This window comes from Aspergillus karnatakaensis (assembly GCF_047715665.1).
Source record: "Aspergillus karnatakaensis strain CBS 102800 unplaced genomic scaffold BJY04scaffold_8, whole genome shotgun sequence".
Lineage (NCBI taxonomy): Eukaryota > Fungi > Ascomycota > Eurotiomycetes > Eurotiales > Aspergillaceae > Aspergillus > Aspergillus karnatakaensis.
In genome coordinates this window covers 681,567-699,745 of record NW_027395720.1, presented here as the reverse complement: position 1 = coordinate 699,745, position 18,179 = coordinate 681,567, and the positions used below count along the sequence as shown (strand labels likewise).

Genomic DNA, 18,179 nt, shown 5'->3' with positions numbered 1-18,179 from the left:
GGTTCTAGACGATTATCTGGACGACACCAGGATGAAAGAGACTTTAGTGGGTGCTGTCCAGGACCGCGTGATACAAATCTACGAGGAATTCTTTGATAAGTATACCTCGTCTGAACGGAGTAAAGGACATTCAGTTAGTAAAAAGGGCAAGGGGCGTGAAGATACCGTATGGGATGTCGATACTTTCGCGGAATGGTGTGAGGGGATATTTCGCGTTGGTGTCGCTACGCATGATGATGAGGATGAGCAACCACCAAGCCGGAGTGTGAGTAGGGCGGGTAGTCTGGGCTCCCAACTTCGATAACTCCTTCCAGATTATGTAAATAGCATGAGCTGAAATGTACATACTAGGGTATGCTTGCATGTTCTATAGCCTTAAGTACATAAGTAGTAGTACGGATATTTTGCAACGATCGTCGCTGTCTGGGACACCAAGTGGAGAAGGCAGCCGTGCTTATCGGAAGCACGTGATTGTAGAAAGTGTCAAGCCGCTAGGACCGCCAACACAATGAGTCTGGGGAGCTCATGAAACGCTGGGCTGGCCCTCAACAGCACTTTATCCCCCTTCTGTGTGGGACCTTGCTAGTCGGTCCGTGCTCCAGGGATCTGATGAGCTGCCAAAATATCCCTTGAGTCTGAGGGCTCTCGCTACGCGGTATGCCTGATCATCTTTTCTGCCCTGCGCAGCCCCCTCCTCCACGCGCTGGCTCCAGGCGCTTACACCACAGCCTTTTCAAGCCCCGATCCTCTAATGGAAGAAATAGGTCTACGTACTCGATACCGGCATTCCTTGCGCTTCTCATGCTCGAAAACACGATCGTGATCTTCGTTATTTCGAGCGGCTGGTCTTCCCTCCTACATCTTGAGAACTACATCCGAGTTGGATTTGATGGGCCGGTTCAGTGCTTTATCGTGGTCATAACAGGCAATCCCCTTGTGGTAAGAAGCCAGAGAGTGTCAATTGGATAATTGGCTGTTGCGACAAGTAATTCGCCTCTGTGCCGGCACTTTTGTCGAATGCCATCGGTTGCGAAAAGCCCGAGAAATCGCTCAGGCCAAATCGCTCAGGCCATAGCCCTTTCCTATAGGACATGAACACCGAATGCTCCCAGATATTCTACCTCTAGCGGCATTCCGGTAATTGCCTGAGCCTAGAAAGGATAGCTACTCAAGACAAACGGTCCTTTTGTCGATACAAATTTACGGAGAAACCGGCGACATGGACGGCCAGAGACAACAGCCGTACGTACCGGCTCCCCCGCCAGCGCCTCAATCTTCTCAGGGTCATATCATGCCCTTACCTCCACCTCCGCCTCGATACGCTCCGGCTCAGGCGCAAAATGTCATGCCCCCGCCACCACCCGGACCACCTCCTGGAAGCGCGTATGGTGCTTCAAAACTCACCAACCCTCAACTTCAATCCCAAAACACGCTTGGGTGGTCTAACTGGGCTGGACGTGGGATACCTCAATATCTTCCGCCGCCTCCACCACCTCCCATGAATCATACTAATCAGTCAACATTTTCTCGCCCTTCCGCCTTGCAAAACAATAATGGTACATCAGCGACTTATGTTCCGCAGGCTGGGACATTTGGCCCTGGTGTCGGGATACCGCCGTTTGATCTACATTCGTTTCCCTCGTACGATGCATCCGGCACTCTGATGGCCAATGAAAGGTCACGCCCTCCACTCAATCCGTCGTACGGGCATGGTAGCTCCAGTATTCCCGCATATAACATGGACGGAACTATTCCACCTACTCCCTCGACCCGCAATGCTTCCTCCTCTCACGATAACATCCAGGACACAATCACTTCTGGATTTGCTCCGGGGCCTTCATTCAAGCCTCTTACCCAGAGTTCCAGCCAAGCAAATGATCTGACCAAGTCTTCGAGTCATCGCCACAATAACAGCAATACAACTGTGGGTGGGATGTCGGCCAGTGAGGCTGCAATACAATGGCCTCTGGACCGGGTATTGATATGGCTTGCGAAGAATGGCTTTTCGCACGAGTGGCAGGAAACTTTCAAAACTCTAGAAATTGAGGGGGCAGATTTCCTTGAACTGGGTCACGGGCAAAATGGCCGGCCCAATTTGGGCAAATTACATAATGTGGTTTACCCTCAGCTTGCCAAAGAGTGTGAAGCTAATGGAGCAACGTGGGATCTAGCGCGGGAAAGAGAAGAAGGAAAACGCATGCGGAGACTAATTCGTTTGATCCATGACGACACAGGTCCTGATAGCGGAGCTACCCACAAACATCATGACTTTGAAGACTGGCAGGGCAGCGCTCCTGTTGACACTCAAGAGCTTTCTCCTGTTATCACGCAGGTGCCGCCCTCTCCCAGCCCCAACGCAACGAATTTGTCTAGTAGTCCGAACCTCAAGGCGCCCAAAGCTCCTTATAACCACAAACCCCGTTCATTCACGACGCCTGGCTCCATCAGCCATGATAGTGCATCGGCAGAGCTTGCTATGACTGAAGGTAGTACAATTCTGCCCAGGTCAGATTTCTCGCGCAATGTGCTAGGCAATATTTGTGGCGACCATCAGAGAAAAAGCCCTTCTATGTCTAGTGATAATGGGATCTTTGCAATTCCACCCCATCGGCCTTACGAAGAGAGTCCAAAGAGCGGAAGCCCATCTACTCAGCACGCTAGCCTGTATCCCCTAGCTGCGTCGTCGGCCACCGATTTGAACGCCAGATTCGGGCATAATCGAGTGAACAGTGGGGAGCGTCGTTATTATGAGACAGTTAAACATGACGGCTCCCGTCCATCGCCGCAAGACTATTCAAACCGGCAGATGGGTGGAGATAACGCTTCGTCTTACCCAAGAGATCACCGCATGGGGTTTCTAAACTTCTTCAAGAAGAAATCAGCAAGGTCTGGTGATCCTAATAACCCTTCCCCTGAAGATACGATGCCGGAGTCTCCCATCTACTCCAAACTTCACTTTAACAACAGTGATATCTCGGTCAGCGAACGCCCTCTGTCGGCCACCTTATCAGATTATGAACGCATGATGATGCGAACAAAACCTCCACACAAAGGAAAGCGTTTCATATTTGGCACACTAGATGGCTGGAATTATCGACTGATTGACACCACGGATATTGACTCTGCGGAGGCGCTTCGCGCTTCCATTTGCCAAAACCTGGGAATCCACGATTGGCCCGAGGCACAGATTTTCTTGACTGAACCTGGTCAAATAGAACATGAGGAGCCCTTGAACGACACTTTCCTGACACTCTGTCAACGCACGAAATCGGACTCTGTTGGCTCTTTGAAGTTACTCGTGAGAGCCTCGAACTCGCGGTCTGCGGCCGCTACCTCTCCCAAGTTTACGGGCCTTGGGGTCTCGATTCCCGATAAACCTGCAATTTCCCCAACATCTGGGACCGTGCCACGGAAACCTTTGGATGGGGAAGCTCTCCAACGTATATCTCCACTGAAGCCGACATCTCCCCAACAATTGAAAGCACCAGGAGGTAAGCTACCTCTTCGCGACAGCCAACAATCAGTCGTCGGATCATCTCCTGTAGATGAGGACACAGATGGACCCTCTCCAGAGGACTATAAACGGGATCAAGAACGGAAGCAACAAAAGTCTCACCGAACACCGCCAACACCCTTACCGAGACCAGATGCTTACAGCGAGACTGGTTACCGTCGTAAGGAGGTCATCAACTTTGATAAGCCTCGTATCTCGCCCTACGAGGACAAGAAGTCTGAAGCCCTCGTACCTTTCCGCAGTCCTCCATCAGTACCGCAAGAATCAATGACCTCTAAAAAGGTCAATTCCTTGAGGAAGAGGGACGCTGACCGTCCGCGCCCTCAACGGCCCAACCAGCCACCCGGCATCAAGGAGATGATGGCAGATATGGGCATGATGACAAGCTACATTGGAAAGCCGCCGCCTTCGCCCAAATCGGCCAACACCACTACTCCAGGTAAGACTCTCAAACTTTCCTCTTATTTACTTCCTTGTTTGGCACAGATCTGGTGAACTGACGCAACTCCTTAGACGGTCATCCTAGTGCCTCAGACCCAGCTCCCACTCTTGATCAGAGTAGCCAGAGCACGCCCTCACTCACCAACGCTAGCTACTCGCCCACCAATACGACGGTTTCTTCTGGCGTGTCAAGATCAGTAAGTCAACACAGGAAGTCGTTCGGGCCAGAATTCGACTTTGAGGAGACAGAAGTCTCTTTCCAACGGTCACCTGCTCTCCAAGACGATTCTGACAACGATTCGGATGAGGGCTTGTTTGCAATCCCTTTGGCAAACAGTAAGACGCCTACCAAGACTAAAGGCCCAATGTCAGGGTCTCCAGACGATCAGAAAAGACCACGGAAGCCTTCTCTTACAGTCAACACTGATGCGAAACCACGAGCAGGGTTATCTGTCAGTTTCAAATCCCCTAGCGTGACTCGCGAGACTTTTGCGAGCTCCAGTGGCGACGGAGGCAACTCCGCCGCACCTTATTCTAATATGACTGCTTCTCCGGAAGAAGAAAAGGTGCCGTTCAGAAGAGATTCATTCGCACGGGATGATATCTGGGCCAGTCGCCCTCCTGTTGAGGGCGTCATTGATAATCTGGACGACTTTTTCCCTTACATTGATCTTGATGCGCCTTATCTGGATGGACAAGGGTCGCCACCTTCTTCTCCTGCAAACAGACTCGCAAATGACAATGACCTCAACCGTAGAGACAGACAGGAGTCATCTTATTATCCACCACCACCGCCTCCGCCCAACCCGGCCGATACTATACTTGGGTCTGCCGAGTCCACGATGAAACCGCAAGAACACAATGTTGTCGCACGTCGGAATGTCACTCGCTCTTCCGGTGGTGGTCTTTCTAGGATGAAATCCATTCGTGAAGTTGCTAAGGGCGCCAACCAAGCAAGCAGACATCGAAGTGTTACATCGTCTGCCGGAAACAAGAGGACTGGAGACGTCCATCGTCGAAAGAGCACTAAAATGTTTGGCGCAAAGATCTTGCAGATTAGCCCAAAACCAGGAAGTCGACTCAGCCAACTGGATCCCATTCCTCAGAACAGCGTGCCAAGCTCGATACCCCAACGGCAGCCTACTTTCCGCATCATTCGTGGTCAGCTTATCGGCAAGGGTACGTATGGTCGAGTTTACCTAGGCATGAACGCCGACAATGGTGAGGTTCTGGCCGTCAAGCAAGTGGAGATCAACCCAAGACTCGTAGGGCAAGATAAAGACAAGATCAAGGAGATGGTGGCTGCTATGGACCAAGAAATTGATACAATGCAGCACCTTGAGCATCCGAATATTGTACAATACCTTGGATGTGAGCGCGGTGAGTTGTCAATCTCGATTTACCTCGAGTATATCTCTGGTGGATCCATCGGGAGCTGTCTCCGGAAACACGGCAAGTTTGGAGAAAGTGTTGTCAAGTCACTCACTCGGCAATGCTTGGAAGGGCTTTCTTATCTCCATGACAAGGGTATTCTTCATCGAGACCTCAAGGCGGACAACATCCTACTAGATCTAGATGGGACATGCAAGATCTCCGATTTCGGCATCTCCAAGAAAACGGACAACATTTACGGAAATGACTCCTCAAACTCAATGCAAGGATCAGTGTTTTGGATGGCGCCTGAAGTCATCCAATCTCAGGGACAGGGGTACAGTGCAAAGGTTGACATTTGGTCGCTTGGCTGCGTGGTCCTCGAAATGTTTGCCGGTCGTCGACCCTGGAGCAAGGAAGAAGCTATTGGCGCGATTTACAAACTCGGGAGTCTAAGTCAGGCGCCACCTATCCCGGAAGACGTGTCCATGAATGTAACCCCGGCGGCGCTTGCTTTCATGTGGGACTGTTTCACGGTGTAAGTCACCTTCTAAGTTTATCAACCTTCAGGACCTTCAATCACTAACCTTCTTATGCTTGACAGAGACACATTTGAGCGCCCAACAGCAGAGACTCTGCTCACTCACCCATTCTGTGAACCTGACCCGAAGTATAATTTCCTCGATACCGAGCTCTACGCAAAGATCCGGCATGTTCTTGCAAGCTAGATGGCTTCTCCCTCTTCCCCAGCATCTTGTACTCTTAATCCGTATATATTATTTCCACCCGTTCAGCTAGAGTGGGATTATAAGCAACGTTTCTCTTGTTAGTGCTGTTTTTTGAGCGCATAGGAATCCATAAAGGGGTAAGTTTTGGTAGTGTCTGTTAACAGGGTCTGATTTCTAATGGCGCGGCTGATGTTGTACTTGATTCCAATTTAGCGAGTTTTCCATAGTTGGGCAGTTTTCTGAAAATAACGATGTGGATCAAAAGTATTCTACAAATACCATGCCCGTGGGTTCTCCAGATGGCGTCAAGAAAGCTCGTTATATAAATCTTGCCCGGATCCCCACTACTTCAAGATTAAGAGTCGCCAACCTTCGACTTTGAAACCCATTGCTCATAGGTAGGCTCAACGTTGATTAATTACTGGGCATGCTCGAGATCACGCCAATTAAATGAAAGCTTTAAATACAAACTCGTCATCATAGTCATCATCGTCATCTAGGACCACGTTACCGACAATGGAGTGTTGGCACGGAACACCTATTTGTTCCGAGTCGCCGCAGCTTCGGCCGTGATCCTGAGGGCCGCAGGAGCATCATCCCGAGGCATATGGACCTCGACCAGCTGCACATATCAGCATCCGGATTGAACTCAGAATGGCGGGTATGCACGACTTACCTGCAAATAGGGAACAGAATTGAATTCCTGGTTCGCAAAAAGATCTTTGAGCTCATCTCTGGTCGTGACTTTGTAGCCTTTGTATTTGTCGCCACCGCCGAATACGACAGGTATACCCTTGTTGTCCCATTCTTGGATATCATTATAGGTTGCATTCCATCCGTGGATGAATCGTTCAATCGTATATCCTTCGTTACAGATGACGAAGCTATCTTCGTGTCAGTATTCTGTAAGGATACGCCCAAGCTCGTTGAACTCACATGATGGGGTTGAGGCCGTTTCTGATCATGGTGCTGATCTCCTGCACAGTAAGTTGCAGACTCCCGTCTCCCACCCACAGAATCGTCCGGCGGTTTCCTTGCTCTTTTGCAGCCAGGGCCGCACCTTGGCAAGCACCAACGGAATAGCCAATGCTGCCCCAAAGAACCTGACTGATCGCGGTAACACCGGCAGGAAATCGAGTATCCCAGATTCCAAAGTTGGCGGTGCCAGTCTCGGTAATGACAATATCATTTTCTTGCAACCACTGGCCAACTGTCGGCCACAGCCACGCGTGGGTGATTTTTTGCTCGCTAGAACCCTGTTCTTGTTCCGGAAGTTGATTTGAGATGTGCTGGACGGGATTCGCCTTAATGGTACCCATTTTCTGAATGACTTTGCGAAGAACTCCCTTCATGTTGATATCAGGATATTCGGAGTACCTGACGCGCACATAGGTGCTGTGAAAATCAATTGTATTCAGTTGCCCGGTGCGATACGAGAATCCCGCTGTGTTGAAGTCGGATTTGATCGCACCAATGCTTAGGATGAGATCTGACGACTCCACTTGTTCACGAACCCCAGGATTCGAACCGGTGCCGGCATAGACGCCGCCATAGCACCTATGGGCTTCATTGACGGCGCCTTTTCCCATTGGAGCAACAAAAGTGGGCAGCCCAGAGGCTTCTACCAAGTCATGCACTTCCTCGAGCACACGGTGTCGGATTGCGCAAGCGTCAACCAGAATGACAGGTCTCTCTGCCGCGTGTAGATACTTTAATACAACATCAACGACATAGTCTTCCTTTTCCTCATCGTTAGCGGGAAGTGAAAGGTCGATCGGGGTCTTGAGCCTCTCTCCTTCGATCTTCTTTGTGATCACGTCGGTGGGGAGGGCGATATAGACGGGCCGACTGCGAATCCAGCATTCACGAATGGCGTTGTCAATGAGGGTTGCGATCTCGTAAGTCTCATTTAGTTGTGCCATAGTCGCGGAGATGTCTTTATTCATATTTGCAAAGGAGTTGAAATCTCCATTGCCAAGTGTATGGTGCAGCAGCATTCCACTCTTTTGAGACTTGGTATCCGGTTGGCCGACAATGTGAACGATAGGGACAAACTCCGAGTAAGCTCCGGCAATAGCATTGATAGCAGAAAGTTCGCCGACACCGAAGGTTGTAACTAGCGCAGCAATTCCATTTACTCGAGCATAGCCGTCGGCAGCATAGCCTGGGAACAGTCGGTAAGTTAAGAATCTTCTGATTCTGACTCTCTCGGAGCGCCATGAGGTACAGTGAGCATACCGGCATTCAATTCATTGCAGTTTCCTGTCCATTTCAGCCCACACGCAGGAAGATAGTCGAGAGCTGCAAGGTTATAGTCGCCTGTAGTAAAGTAAATCAAGTATTAGCCGGGTGGGCGGACGATCCGGCGATCCGACGATCCAATGGGCTTACCGGGAACGCCGTGCACCGAGCGAACGCCAACCTGGTGTAGCCGGCGGAAAAGATATTCAGCAACGTCTACCGGTTGGCGAAGCTCTCTCGTAGCGATATCGACCATGTTGAGGGTTCAATGGCAAGGGGAAGATGGAGAGGTGGAGGTAGAGGGGAATTCACAAAAAGAAGAGGTACAGCCATCCCATTTCCTCCGGAGGATGGAGGGACTTTATATATAGTACGTCATGAAGACAACGTGATGTCATGTGTTCAGACAGGTTTGTTGCACCATCGTGGTGAAATGCAGTCGAACGACGCCTTATGGGGGGATTGTATAGGGTGGTACGACAGCAATTGATGGCGATGAGCTGGCCAGACCCGAGCCTGATAATCTATCCGCAGAGCAACTGGGCAAGAATGGGCAATGGATAATCAAGGACTAAGCATTGAGTTATCAAGAGTCAAGAGGGATCAGAATCCTTTGCTTGTTACTGACACGCTAGGCCAAAATAGGATTAGGGTAGATCAACCACACCCAAATCCCATTTACGCACACCCCCCTCTATGATCGTCAAGGATTTCCGGGGGTTCACCGTTCTACACCTGATTGTTGATTACACCGAGACCTTCCCCCAATCTCGAATGGCTGACTCTGGGAGCAAAAGAAAGATGTCTGCACACTCCGCTAATCAGACACAGTCCCACAAGAAAAGAAAGGTCTGTCCTCCATACCACCAACTATGTACTCTTGTCGAAGACTATCTAAAGCCTGCATACAGGGTGGCCAGAAATGGCAAAAGGATGAAGGTCTCCTACGCTCAAACGACTGGGGCTGCTGGGTTACGTGTGAGATTGGACGAGAAAGTAAATGCGCTTCGGAGGCCGTGGACTTGTTTACTCAGGTGAGGAGGTCCTCTGCCTTTGAGAAACCCGGATTGGGTTACACTTATTCTGATGTCTCCCTGTCAGGCTGTCGAAGAGACCGCCAATGACAGAGAAGGTGTAGAGTCCAGTGCCGACGAGGATGATATCGAGGACCAAATCAAAAAGGAAATCGAAGGCTTGAAGCCAAGCAAGAAGAAGTCCTCGTTGTTCCAGACTGTCAAGTTCGACCTGCCCTGTAGTATGTGGTCTCCTTGGCTTATAGTGACATAGCCTTTACTAACAGCGGCAGTCGTATTTGTGCGATTTGATAAATCAATTGACCCCGAGAAGCTTGTGTATCAAATCATCGTTGACGCAAAGGAGAATCCGGATAAGAAACGCAGCCGCTATATCCAAAGACTGACTCCAGCGCCCTCCATCCGAAAGACCCTCAGTGTTAACTTGGAAGAATTTGCCAAAGAAATTCTCAAACCGCATTTTCACTCTGGAGGGCCTCCTAAGAAGGTTCGCTACAGCCCTTTAAATCAGCCATGATCCTTGGCTAACCGCTGCTCTCCAATGAGAAGTATGCCATTCGTCCATCGGCAAGAGGCAATAAGAAACTCGGCAGGGATGTCATTATCAAGACCGTCGCGGACGTTGTGGGACCCGAGCATCCGGTCAATCTAAAGGACTTCGACTTGTTGATTCTAGTTGATATAGTTCAGGTGCGTGCCCGAGCGCCTCCCGCTCGCTCCGCAACTATACAATCCAGTAGACATCGGAGACTGGCTAACAAGCTTGCAGAACATTATGAGCATGAGTGTTGTAGGAGGCGACTATGACAAGTTGAAACGGTTCAACCTGGCTGAGCTCTACAACCCAGATTCAACGCCGCAAGAATCCTAGAATACGAATAATGTGATCTTACAGAGACTCTCCACGCAGCTGCCCTCGCTAAACTCTGCTTGGCTTGGCATCAGCTTCTAGAAAATCTTCCTAGCCTGGAACAAAGCCCACGGCAACACTCCGGAGGTATGTCCCGTACGCGGTAGGGCCCCGTGTTTCGACTATTTGGAATTAGGCCGGCCATTTCCTTTGAGGTTTGCGGTTGATCTCCAGCGTTACCGAACCATTCCCACTCTTTCATCGCGATGATACCTTTGATTGAAACCCAAGAGAAAACTCGCTTGTCTCATCGCCCAATGCTTATTGCTTACACGCCTCTTTTCGCTAATCAGAGAGATCGAAGTAGAAAAGGCTCCACAGAACACGGGAGCCCAGCGCCGAAACGTTTGATCCGCAACTTTTCTGCTTCGGCAAGCGACGCCTCTGATTGGCTCAACCAGATCCCTCCTGTCGCACCTTTCTGAACCTGGAATGCTTTCGCGAAATGACTCCAGGCTATTCAAACGGGGGACTCGTCCGTCATCCTCATAAACTCCACCGTTTCTTTTGAGCTTGAGGATCTGGAAAGACCCTTAGTGCTTTACCCTTTTCCAGCCAAAAGGCCGCTGAATCTGCGTCACCCCAGCTGTGATGAGCATTTGTTACCTATGCTCGCTTACCAACGATGGAGACTGGCCAAGGTCGTTGTCGCCTCTGATATACTAATGTGTGCTGCTACTAGGCTCAAGGATGTTAATCTATACTTGCCACACTCTCTGGGCGCTTCCTCAAGTGCTTATTCCCCTGTTCACAATGTCCTGATCCTGTTTACATCGTGAGCGCGGCTCTTTTCTTAACTATGGGATACACACCAGCGTCTTCCTTGGGTTGTTCAAGGGCAGCACGCTTACCTGCCATGTCTTCTTCCATACGCACTCCTCTCGCTGGAGAGGCAGATATCGCAGAGAAGCTCGTCTCCGTTCTACAGCAGCACTTTTCACAACCTATACGTGTCGCTCGAGTTCGCCCGTTGGCTGGTCATTTGCATTCTACCTACTTGATCCGGCTAACTAACGAGACGCATTTGTTGCTGAAGTGCTCACCATGCCCAACGACACCGCTTCTCCGACGTGAGCATGTCTTATTAGATACGGAGGCACGGGCTCTATCTTTACTCAACCGAAGTGCATTGCCATGCATTCCGAAGTTGTTTTACTATGACCCAATGGGACAATTTCTCGGACCGACTTCGTTGGTACGTTGTCACATTCAGGGGTCCACCCTGGCGGATGCGGAGGCCCAATTTACTGGCCAAGATCGAAGGGCCCTTGATCGAAGCCTAGGGATTCTGGCCAAGCGGATTGCGCAGCATACCTCTGATTCTTTTGGAAGCCTCGGGCAAGTGGCCGGCGCAGCAGGGAAGAAATCATGGAGAGAAGCCTTCCTTGTGCTCTTCGAATGTTTACTCCGTGACTCCGAAGATGTCTTTATCAACCTCCCTTACGGCGAGATTAGATATCACGTTGGGCGCCTGTCTCCAGTACTGGATGAGATATCGCGGCCACGATTAGTGGTTGTCGACTTTGGGCAGCCCTCGCAGGTTGTTGTGGACCCGGAAACCAGACGGTTATGCGGAATTTCTGGCTTTGGCACCGCAGTCTGGGGAGACGTATACATGGCGAGAATGTTTGAGAATCCTTCAACTTCCATGGTAGACGGGTTTGGGTCGAGCTTCCCAAGAACTCATATGGGAAGGACTAGACAACTACTGTATGTGTTCCCACCATTGCACATTGAAGGAGGAGATTCTAACGGGGCCTTTATTTCTTCAGGTATGCATGCTACCGCTCGGTACATCAGATTGTTCTACAGTACCATCGGAGAAACAGAGACACGGCTGTTGAGATCGATGCGAGGAGACAGCTCATGACGACGTTGGCTGGAATGGCGGCAGTATGACTGGAAGGAGGATGAATATTCTGTTTGATCGGGTGAATTTGGCACAAAACCTTGGCGTCTGGGGGAGTTTCCATAGGGGTCTGCTGCCTGATGTAATTGCATTGCATGCTGAAGCGTATAGCCTTGACTACTAGATTCATGATGAAAGGCGTGTTGGGATATCACGGAACTCGGGACTATTGAACTATGAAGACCAGCCGAAAGCATCGGCCAAGGCGGGGCCAAACTTCAAAGAGGTCAGGTGTGGGGTTGGTTCCGGGTTCACTCCGCAGCCTCTCTTCAACATATTTCTCTTCTTTCCAACTATTTACTTCGCTCGTATCGTTATCTACTTACTCCTTCAACTGTCTTACTGCCTATGACCGTCGGAGATGGCGCATTTCCTGAGGGGCAAGCAAGCTGGCATCCAAAAGGACTTCTCCGGTAGTCTTGCACCAGAACTCTTTGACCTCGATGATGTATGTCTTGGCCCGCTCCCGACAGGCACCAGCTTTTCCTTTGAGTTCTCGACTGACGCCCCTTGTATAGCTCACGAGGTGTGGTATAAACTCACAGATTAGCGCGCTCGCCTACGATCCCGCCCAGTCTCTTCTTGCGGTTGGTACCAGCGAATCCCAGTTTGGTCATGGTCAAATCTACGTCTTCGGCCAAGGACGCGTCTCGGTCATCTTCTCCCTGCCCCGGAAGGCATCCGCAAATTTTCTACAGTTCTGCGCCGATAAGCTTGTCAGTGTAGACTCGAAAAGCGAAATCAGCGTCTACTCTTTAGTAACGAAGCAATTACTCGTCTCCCACGCACCCCCGAGCCACGCGAGTTCTCTCCTCACCGATCCTAGTCTCGACTACGCATTTATTGGATTGCAAAATGGTACGATACACTGAACATAGGAAGACATGCCGCCATGCTGATTGTCGTCATAGGTGACGTTATCGCTTACGATCTCGATCGAGAATCTATAACCCCATTCCGGATACCCAACCTATGGACGCAGCGCAACCCACGACTACGAATTTGTCCTGTCATTAGCATCTCTTTCTCCCCGCGTGATATTGGCAAGATTCTGGTCGGGTATCCGGAAGGAGCGGTGGTATTTTCGTTCAAACAAAACGTTGCGCAGCATTACTTCGAGTATGAAGTGCCAGCGGGCGCTGTGGGCGGGAATTGCAATGTTCCATCCAGGGAGCCGCGTAAACCAAAGTTGACCAAGGCTCTCTGGCATCCGAATGGAATCTTCATACTAACGTTCCATGAGGACAACAGCCTGGTTTTTTGGGACACAAAAGACGGCCGGAAGCTTTCTGCTAGGTCCATAACCACCCCCAATATTGACAAGCCAGGTGTTCTCCCTGAACGTCCTACCACATCCGAACCAGCCACCAGTGTCAAAGACCCGATTACTGACATTGTATGGTGTGTGAAGGCGAACGGCGACGACAGCGGCCTTCTGATCGCAGGCGGCCGGGCGAAAGATGATCGCAACAAGAATCTTATTTTCTTGGATCTAGGGCCATCCCCAAACTATCAAACATCCTCCTGGGCCGTAATTACAAACTACCTGGAGAGGCCAAGACAACTGATTGAGCTTCCTATCCCACCAGGCGCCGAAGTCTCCGGTTTCTGTGTCATTCCCCGCAGTTCACCTTACTACGGAGGCGCTCATGACCCAATTGCGGTTCTTGCTCTTCTCTCATCAGGCGAGATGATTACACTAAGCTTTCCAAGTGGTCATCCTATCCCACCTACCAACATGCTTCCTCCATCTTTATCGCTTGTGCATCCTTTCGTTAACAAAATCACCCTCGCTCCTGTTGAACGTGGCGCCTGGCTGGGCATGAAAGAACGAAGATCCCAAGGACCGAAATTTATTCTCGGGGGCGCCGAAGCACGGAAGCCTCTTAAGCGTCTTGAAGCCCGGAATGTCGTTGCAGCAGCACATGCGGATGGGACAGTCCGACTCTGGGACATCGGCCACGACGATGAGATTGAGAACTCAGACTCTATCCAGGTTGATCTGGCGCGAGCTGTTGGTCGTGTTGGTGGTATTGAGGTTACGGAGCTATCTCTTGGAGGCTCAAGTGGCGAACTTTCAGTCGGACTCAAGAGCGGCGAGGTTGCAATATTCCGCTGGGGCAGCAATCAGAAACTTGGCCAGGAGGATCCTCCAGGAGCGATCAACGGGCCAGGCGAGTTGACTAACATTACGCACAGAACCGATCCTGGCCTGAAGCAGGGATTGTTACCGCTAACCCTACTAAATATGCAGCAAGGGCCTGTCACTGCGCTCAAGCATAGCTCTGTAGGTTTCGTTGCCGCTGGATTCGAAGGGGGCAGTATCGTCATCATGGATTTGCGTGGGCCAGCCATTATTCATACAGCGAACTTATCAGAATTGGCCAAGCAGAACAAGCGAAGCAGTTTCCTCAAGTCTCGTGGCTCTGGGGAAACAACACCCGAAGTGCCTACGAGTATAGAGTTCGGTATCTTGACCCTAGAAGGCGAAGGTAAGCGGCATTGTATCAAGAGAAAACACTGGCGGCACTAACAAGAACTCACAGACTACTCCAGCATTTGCTGTTTTGTGGGAACAGCAAAAGGCAATCTAGCCACATTCAAGATCGTGCCTTCCAGCGGCGGTGCATATATGGCGTCCTTTGTGGGTGCTGTGGCATTGGACGATAAAATCGTTAACATTATACCTATCAATATAGATGACGGCAGCTTAGCATTGGCTACAGGTGATGCTTTCGGAGGGCTAAGAAACGGCGCGAGAGTCCCTGGTGCCGTCGTCGCAGTTACAGCCTCTGGGTGTCGGATCTTCAAGCCCGCGACGTCTAAGGGTGCGCACAGGTCCTGGGACGACTATCTTTGCGATTCAGCGTCAGTTATCAACATTCCTGGTCGCGGATGTAGTCTAGTTGGGCTGTTTGGAGACGGCAATGCCCGGGCATTTTCTATTCCCGGTCTCAAAGAGATCGGTTGCAGTCAGATTAGCCAGAAGGTTGACATGAGCCGTCTCTCATCGTCTACAGTGTCGCCCAACGGTTCGGTCTTGGTCTGGACTAGTCCGTCGGAGGTGGGACTGTTCAATGTCTGGGGTGCTGGTATCCAACAGTACGTGAACTTGAGTTCTTTCTGAAAGACGACTTGATTAACACACTATGCAGGCGGCCGTCTGAAGACCAGCTGTTTAATCCAGAGGCTGTGATTCCTCCTCGACCTACAATCACCAACATACAGTGGATCTCTGGCACCCAATACATATCTACCGCTGACATGGACTTACTGAGTGCGTTATCCCAATCATCCCAAAGTTTGTTATGAAAGCCTTATATACTGACAAGTGACACAGTCGGAGGACCTGACCGACCGCCGTCAAAGCGCATGGTTGAGCAAATGCGGCTAGAGGAGCAAGAGCGCAGGCAGGCCGCGCGAGAAGGGAGAACGCCCCCAATGCGCTCAAACACCAACGACGAAGGGTACTTCGCATACATGGCTCGCCAAGTACAGGAGCGGACAGAGAAGCTCAATTTTGCCGGTGACAACATGGAAAGACTCGAAGAGACGAGTAGTGGCTGGGCGAGGGATGTTGATAAATACGTCTCAAACCAGAAGAAGAAGGCGGTCCTTGGTGGTAAGTCACTCCTGGTAACGGTCTATACTTTATGGGATCTCTTGCTAACATGTAGTTGTAGTCCTGGGGTCGAAGTTTGGTTTCTGAGCGAGTGATCCTTTTACCCTCTTTTCTTCCATTATTTTGTTTTAAGATATCACTTTGGCGTTAGATTAGGCTAGGTTCCATACCGACTTCTAGGTGGCTACCACTTGCTACCACTTACTACCCGTTGATTCCGCGAGAAGTACGTAGGTATATCCATAGTTAGGTACTCCAACTCTCCGTACCCTCGCATGCCTAGTAGTTTCAAACCCCAATCCTTGGTAAACCCTAGGACAAAGTGCTTGGCTGCAACCTTATAGAAATGTATAGCGCAGATTCGACTATGTGCAGGCTGAAAGTTTCTTCACCGACCGTCTCTCGCTGGACCTATCTATGCACACTGCATGCATTGAGGATTTCTGATCAAAATACAAAGCAGCGGTGTCTCGGAATTATGCATGCCTACTAAGTTTTATAAAAAGAACCTAACCAGATATATACAGTACTTTCATTATCCGTGTGGGCAGGAGTAGGAGGATGGGGCTGCACGTATGCAAACACGAGACCGGAAAATGCGGCGCTCCTCCCTTTGCCGTAGGCGATGTCTCAATGATAGGTATGGATGATCGAACCTGCGGGTTGGTTTCTATGGTGATTGCCTCCTCGTTAGTACTAACTCACCATTATCCCTAGCTTAGATGCTAGGGGTAGCGCAGCCGGGTTGTCATGATGCCTAACATTAAATAAGCACTTCGGCGTCGGGGTAAATCTGGCGGTGACATTTGTCCTTGCATCGAAAGAGATTTCCTAGGAAACGTAGTCAAGTATGCAGGGTCATGTCTGTATTTGTATTTGTTCTATTATCGTAAAGCTAAGCCAAAACTAAACACCGGATTTCGGAAGATAGGGTTGTATGAGTAAATCGTAAAAACCATTGACTATTCATGAAGGCATTCAACTGCAAAGGATATAGTAAGGAACTGACAAATCAAGGTCAAAAGATAGGTCAGACTAATGGACCATGACTTGCTGCTGGGGGTTGTGGGGTGCTGGGTTCGCAGAATCGTCACCCATCTCAACGTCCTCATCAGCATCGCCGCCCTCTTCTTCATCAATCTCGTCCTCATCGTCGTCGCTCTCATCTTCGATATCCTCACTCTCTGCATCAGAGATGTCTTCTTCATTGTTCTCTGTGCCCTCCATTTCGTGATCCTCGCCCTTGGCCGGCTCCTTCTCAACTTCTTGCAGCTCTCTTACAAGCGCGGCCTCGAGCTCAACTTCCTCCTGACCATATGCAGCACCATCATCATCCAAGACATCGGCTTCGGGCTGGTCCGGTGGGTATTCGGCAGGGGCAGATTCTTCAGTATCCCTGTGACAAATTTAGATTAGCAGCAGTCAGAATTATGAGGTAAATTAGAAAAACGTACCACTTGATGGCGAATCGGGTCACTCTGGGCTTCTCTGCAAGGATATTCCGACGGATCCGTTCGATTATGGGCTTCGCAGGAGGGTCTGCAGTGAGCTCCTCGGAGTCATACTCGTTGTTCACGTAGTATCCAACACGGACGAACTCCCGGCCATCATAGCTGCAGGTGAGGAGGATCACAGTGACGCCGAGAATTTCGGATGTAGGGATGCGTCGTAGATCTGGAGGGTCGGCCTCGAAGATAAACTTGTTGACTCCCACAGGTATAGGTCCGACGAGGAGTGAGTCGAGTTCTTGATCATATTCAGACGAGGTAGCAGAGCCGACGTAGGTGAGTTTCCATTCGAGATCTAAAATCGCGGTTAGTCAAGGTGTTGTAAGAGAAGGAGGAATCTGCTTAACACACCCTTTTGAAGTTGCTCCAGGCATTCGAAAGTGATCTCAAACTGATAGGATGAAAGGAATTGGGCAGGGTTGTCCAAGACTTTGACCCCTAGTAGACTGACAACAGACATGGCGGTATAGATGTGGCGGTACTGGTCCCTCGTGGGTATTGCAGCGGCTGAAGAGGAGGGTTAAGGGATTTCTTCTCTTGGAGAAGAAGAGAGAAGAGGTGTGTAGGTAGAACAAATCAAAGGGAGGGATGGAAGCGCAGTTTGCAGTATTTAAGCATGGAGGGGATGGCGGCGAGTAATTAAACAACCCAAGTTGGAAAGAGAAAGACCGACGATCTCGACGCGCCCCCCACCGCGTTCGTTTCGTGTCCACCGCCTGGGCTCCTCTCACGTGACCTTAATTCGAGCGCAGCTTCTGCCCAGCTTTGTCGAATGCACAAAGCCACCACGTCTCTTTCATGGGAATATCCCTTCTTTGTTTACCATTTGCGCTTTAAATATATCCCACGAGCATTTTCTTCTAGGTCGACTTGTCAACTACGCTCTTCTACTTGTCTCGTG

The 18,179-nt window shown here is 50.3% G+C and overlaps 7 protein-coding genes across 7 annotated transcripts; 5 read left to right on the top strand and 2 right to left on the bottom strand.

Moving 5' to 3' along the window:
* Nucleotides 1-481: 481 nt before the first annotated feature.
* Nucleotides 482-1,094, top strand: BJY04DRAFT_161122 (uncharacterized protein). Its single transcript, XM_073709044.1, has one exon. It carries the CDS (start codon nt 658-660, stop codon nt 967-969), a length of 312 nt encoding a protein of 103 aa, XP_073574948.1. The 5' UTR covers nt 482-657; the 3' UTR covers nt 970-1,094.
* A 125-nt stretch (nt 1,095-1,219) lies between these two features.
* On the top strand, nt 1,220-6,054 carry bck1 (putative MAP kinase kinase kinase (Bck1); the record flags this gene model as incomplete). The annotated part of the gene is made up of 3 exons (XM_073713623.1): nt 1,220-3,989; nt 4,028-5,864; nt 5,931-6,054. The coding sequence occupies 3 exons, from the start codon at nt 1,220-1,222 to the stop codon at nt 6,052-6,054; spliced, it is 4,731 nt and encodes a 1,576-aa protein (XP_073574947.1).
* Nucleotides 6,055-6,329: 275 nt separating this feature from the next.
* Nucleotides 6,330-8,771, bottom strand: BJY04DRAFT_160533 (alpha-keto acid decarboxylase family protein). Its single transcript, XM_073709040.1, has 6 exons — nt 8,446-8,771; nt 8,293-8,373; nt 6,991-8,218; nt 6,731-6,938; nt 6,570-6,676; nt 6,330-6,511 (listed from the first exon to the last, which is right to left on the bottom strand). Exons 1-5 carry the CDS (start codon nt 8,549-8,551, stop codon nt 6,593-6,595), a joined length of 1,707 nt encoding a protein of 568 aa, XP_073574946.1. The 5' UTR covers nt 8,552-8,771; the 3' UTR covers nt 6,330-6,511; nt 6,570-6,592.
* A 325-nt stretch (nt 8,772-9,096) lies between these two features.
* BJY04DRAFT_215006 (THUMP domain-containing protein) lies at nt 9,097-10,200 on the top strand (the record flags this gene model as incomplete). The annotated part of the gene is made up of 6 exons (XM_073715367.1): nt 9,097-9,144; nt 9,207-9,329; nt 9,397-9,550; nt 9,602-9,816; nt 9,879-10,019; nt 10,099-10,200. The coding sequence occupies 6 exons, from the start codon at nt 9,097-9,099 to the stop codon at nt 10,198-10,200; spliced, it is 783 nt and encodes a 260-aa protein (XP_073574945.1).
* A 122-nt stretch (nt 10,201-10,322) lies between these two features.
* BJY04DRAFT_160599 (phosphotransferase family protein) lies at nt 10,323-12,309 on the top strand. Its single transcript, XM_073709042.1, has 2 exons — nt 10,323-10,326; nt 10,922-12,309. Exon 2 carries the CDS (start codon nt 11,039-11,041, stop codon nt 12,107-12,109), a length of 1,071 nt encoding a protein of 356 aa, XP_073574944.1. The 5' UTR covers nt 10,323-10,326; nt 10,922-11,038; the 3' UTR covers nt 12,110-12,309.
* Nucleotides 12,310-16,146, top strand: BJY04DRAFT_160600 (putative SNARE-dependent exocytosis protein (Sro7)). The gene is made up of 7 exons (XM_073709043.1): nt 12,310-12,596; nt 12,667-13,006; nt 13,060-14,640; nt 14,695-15,250; nt 15,304-15,425; nt 15,489-15,770; nt 15,832-16,146. Exons 1-7 carry the CDS (start codon nt 12,510-12,512, stop codon nt 15,855-15,857), a joined length of 2,994 nt encoding a protein of 997 aa, XP_073574943.1. The 5' UTR covers nt 12,310-12,509; the 3' UTR covers nt 15,858-16,146.
* A 476-nt stretch (nt 16,147-16,622) lies between these two features.
* On the bottom strand, nt 16,623-17,941 carry asf1 (nucleosome assembly factor ASF1). The gene is made up of 3 exons (XM_073709038.1): nt 17,630-17,941; nt 17,225-17,573; nt 16,623-17,166 (listed from the first exon to the last, which is right to left on the bottom strand). Exons 1-3 carry the CDS (start codon nt 17,736-17,738, stop codon nt 16,806-16,808), a joined length of 819 nt encoding a protein of 272 aa, XP_073574942.1. The 5' UTR covers nt 17,739-17,941; the 3' UTR covers nt 16,623-16,805.
* Nucleotides 17,942-18,179: the final 238 nt, after the last annotated feature.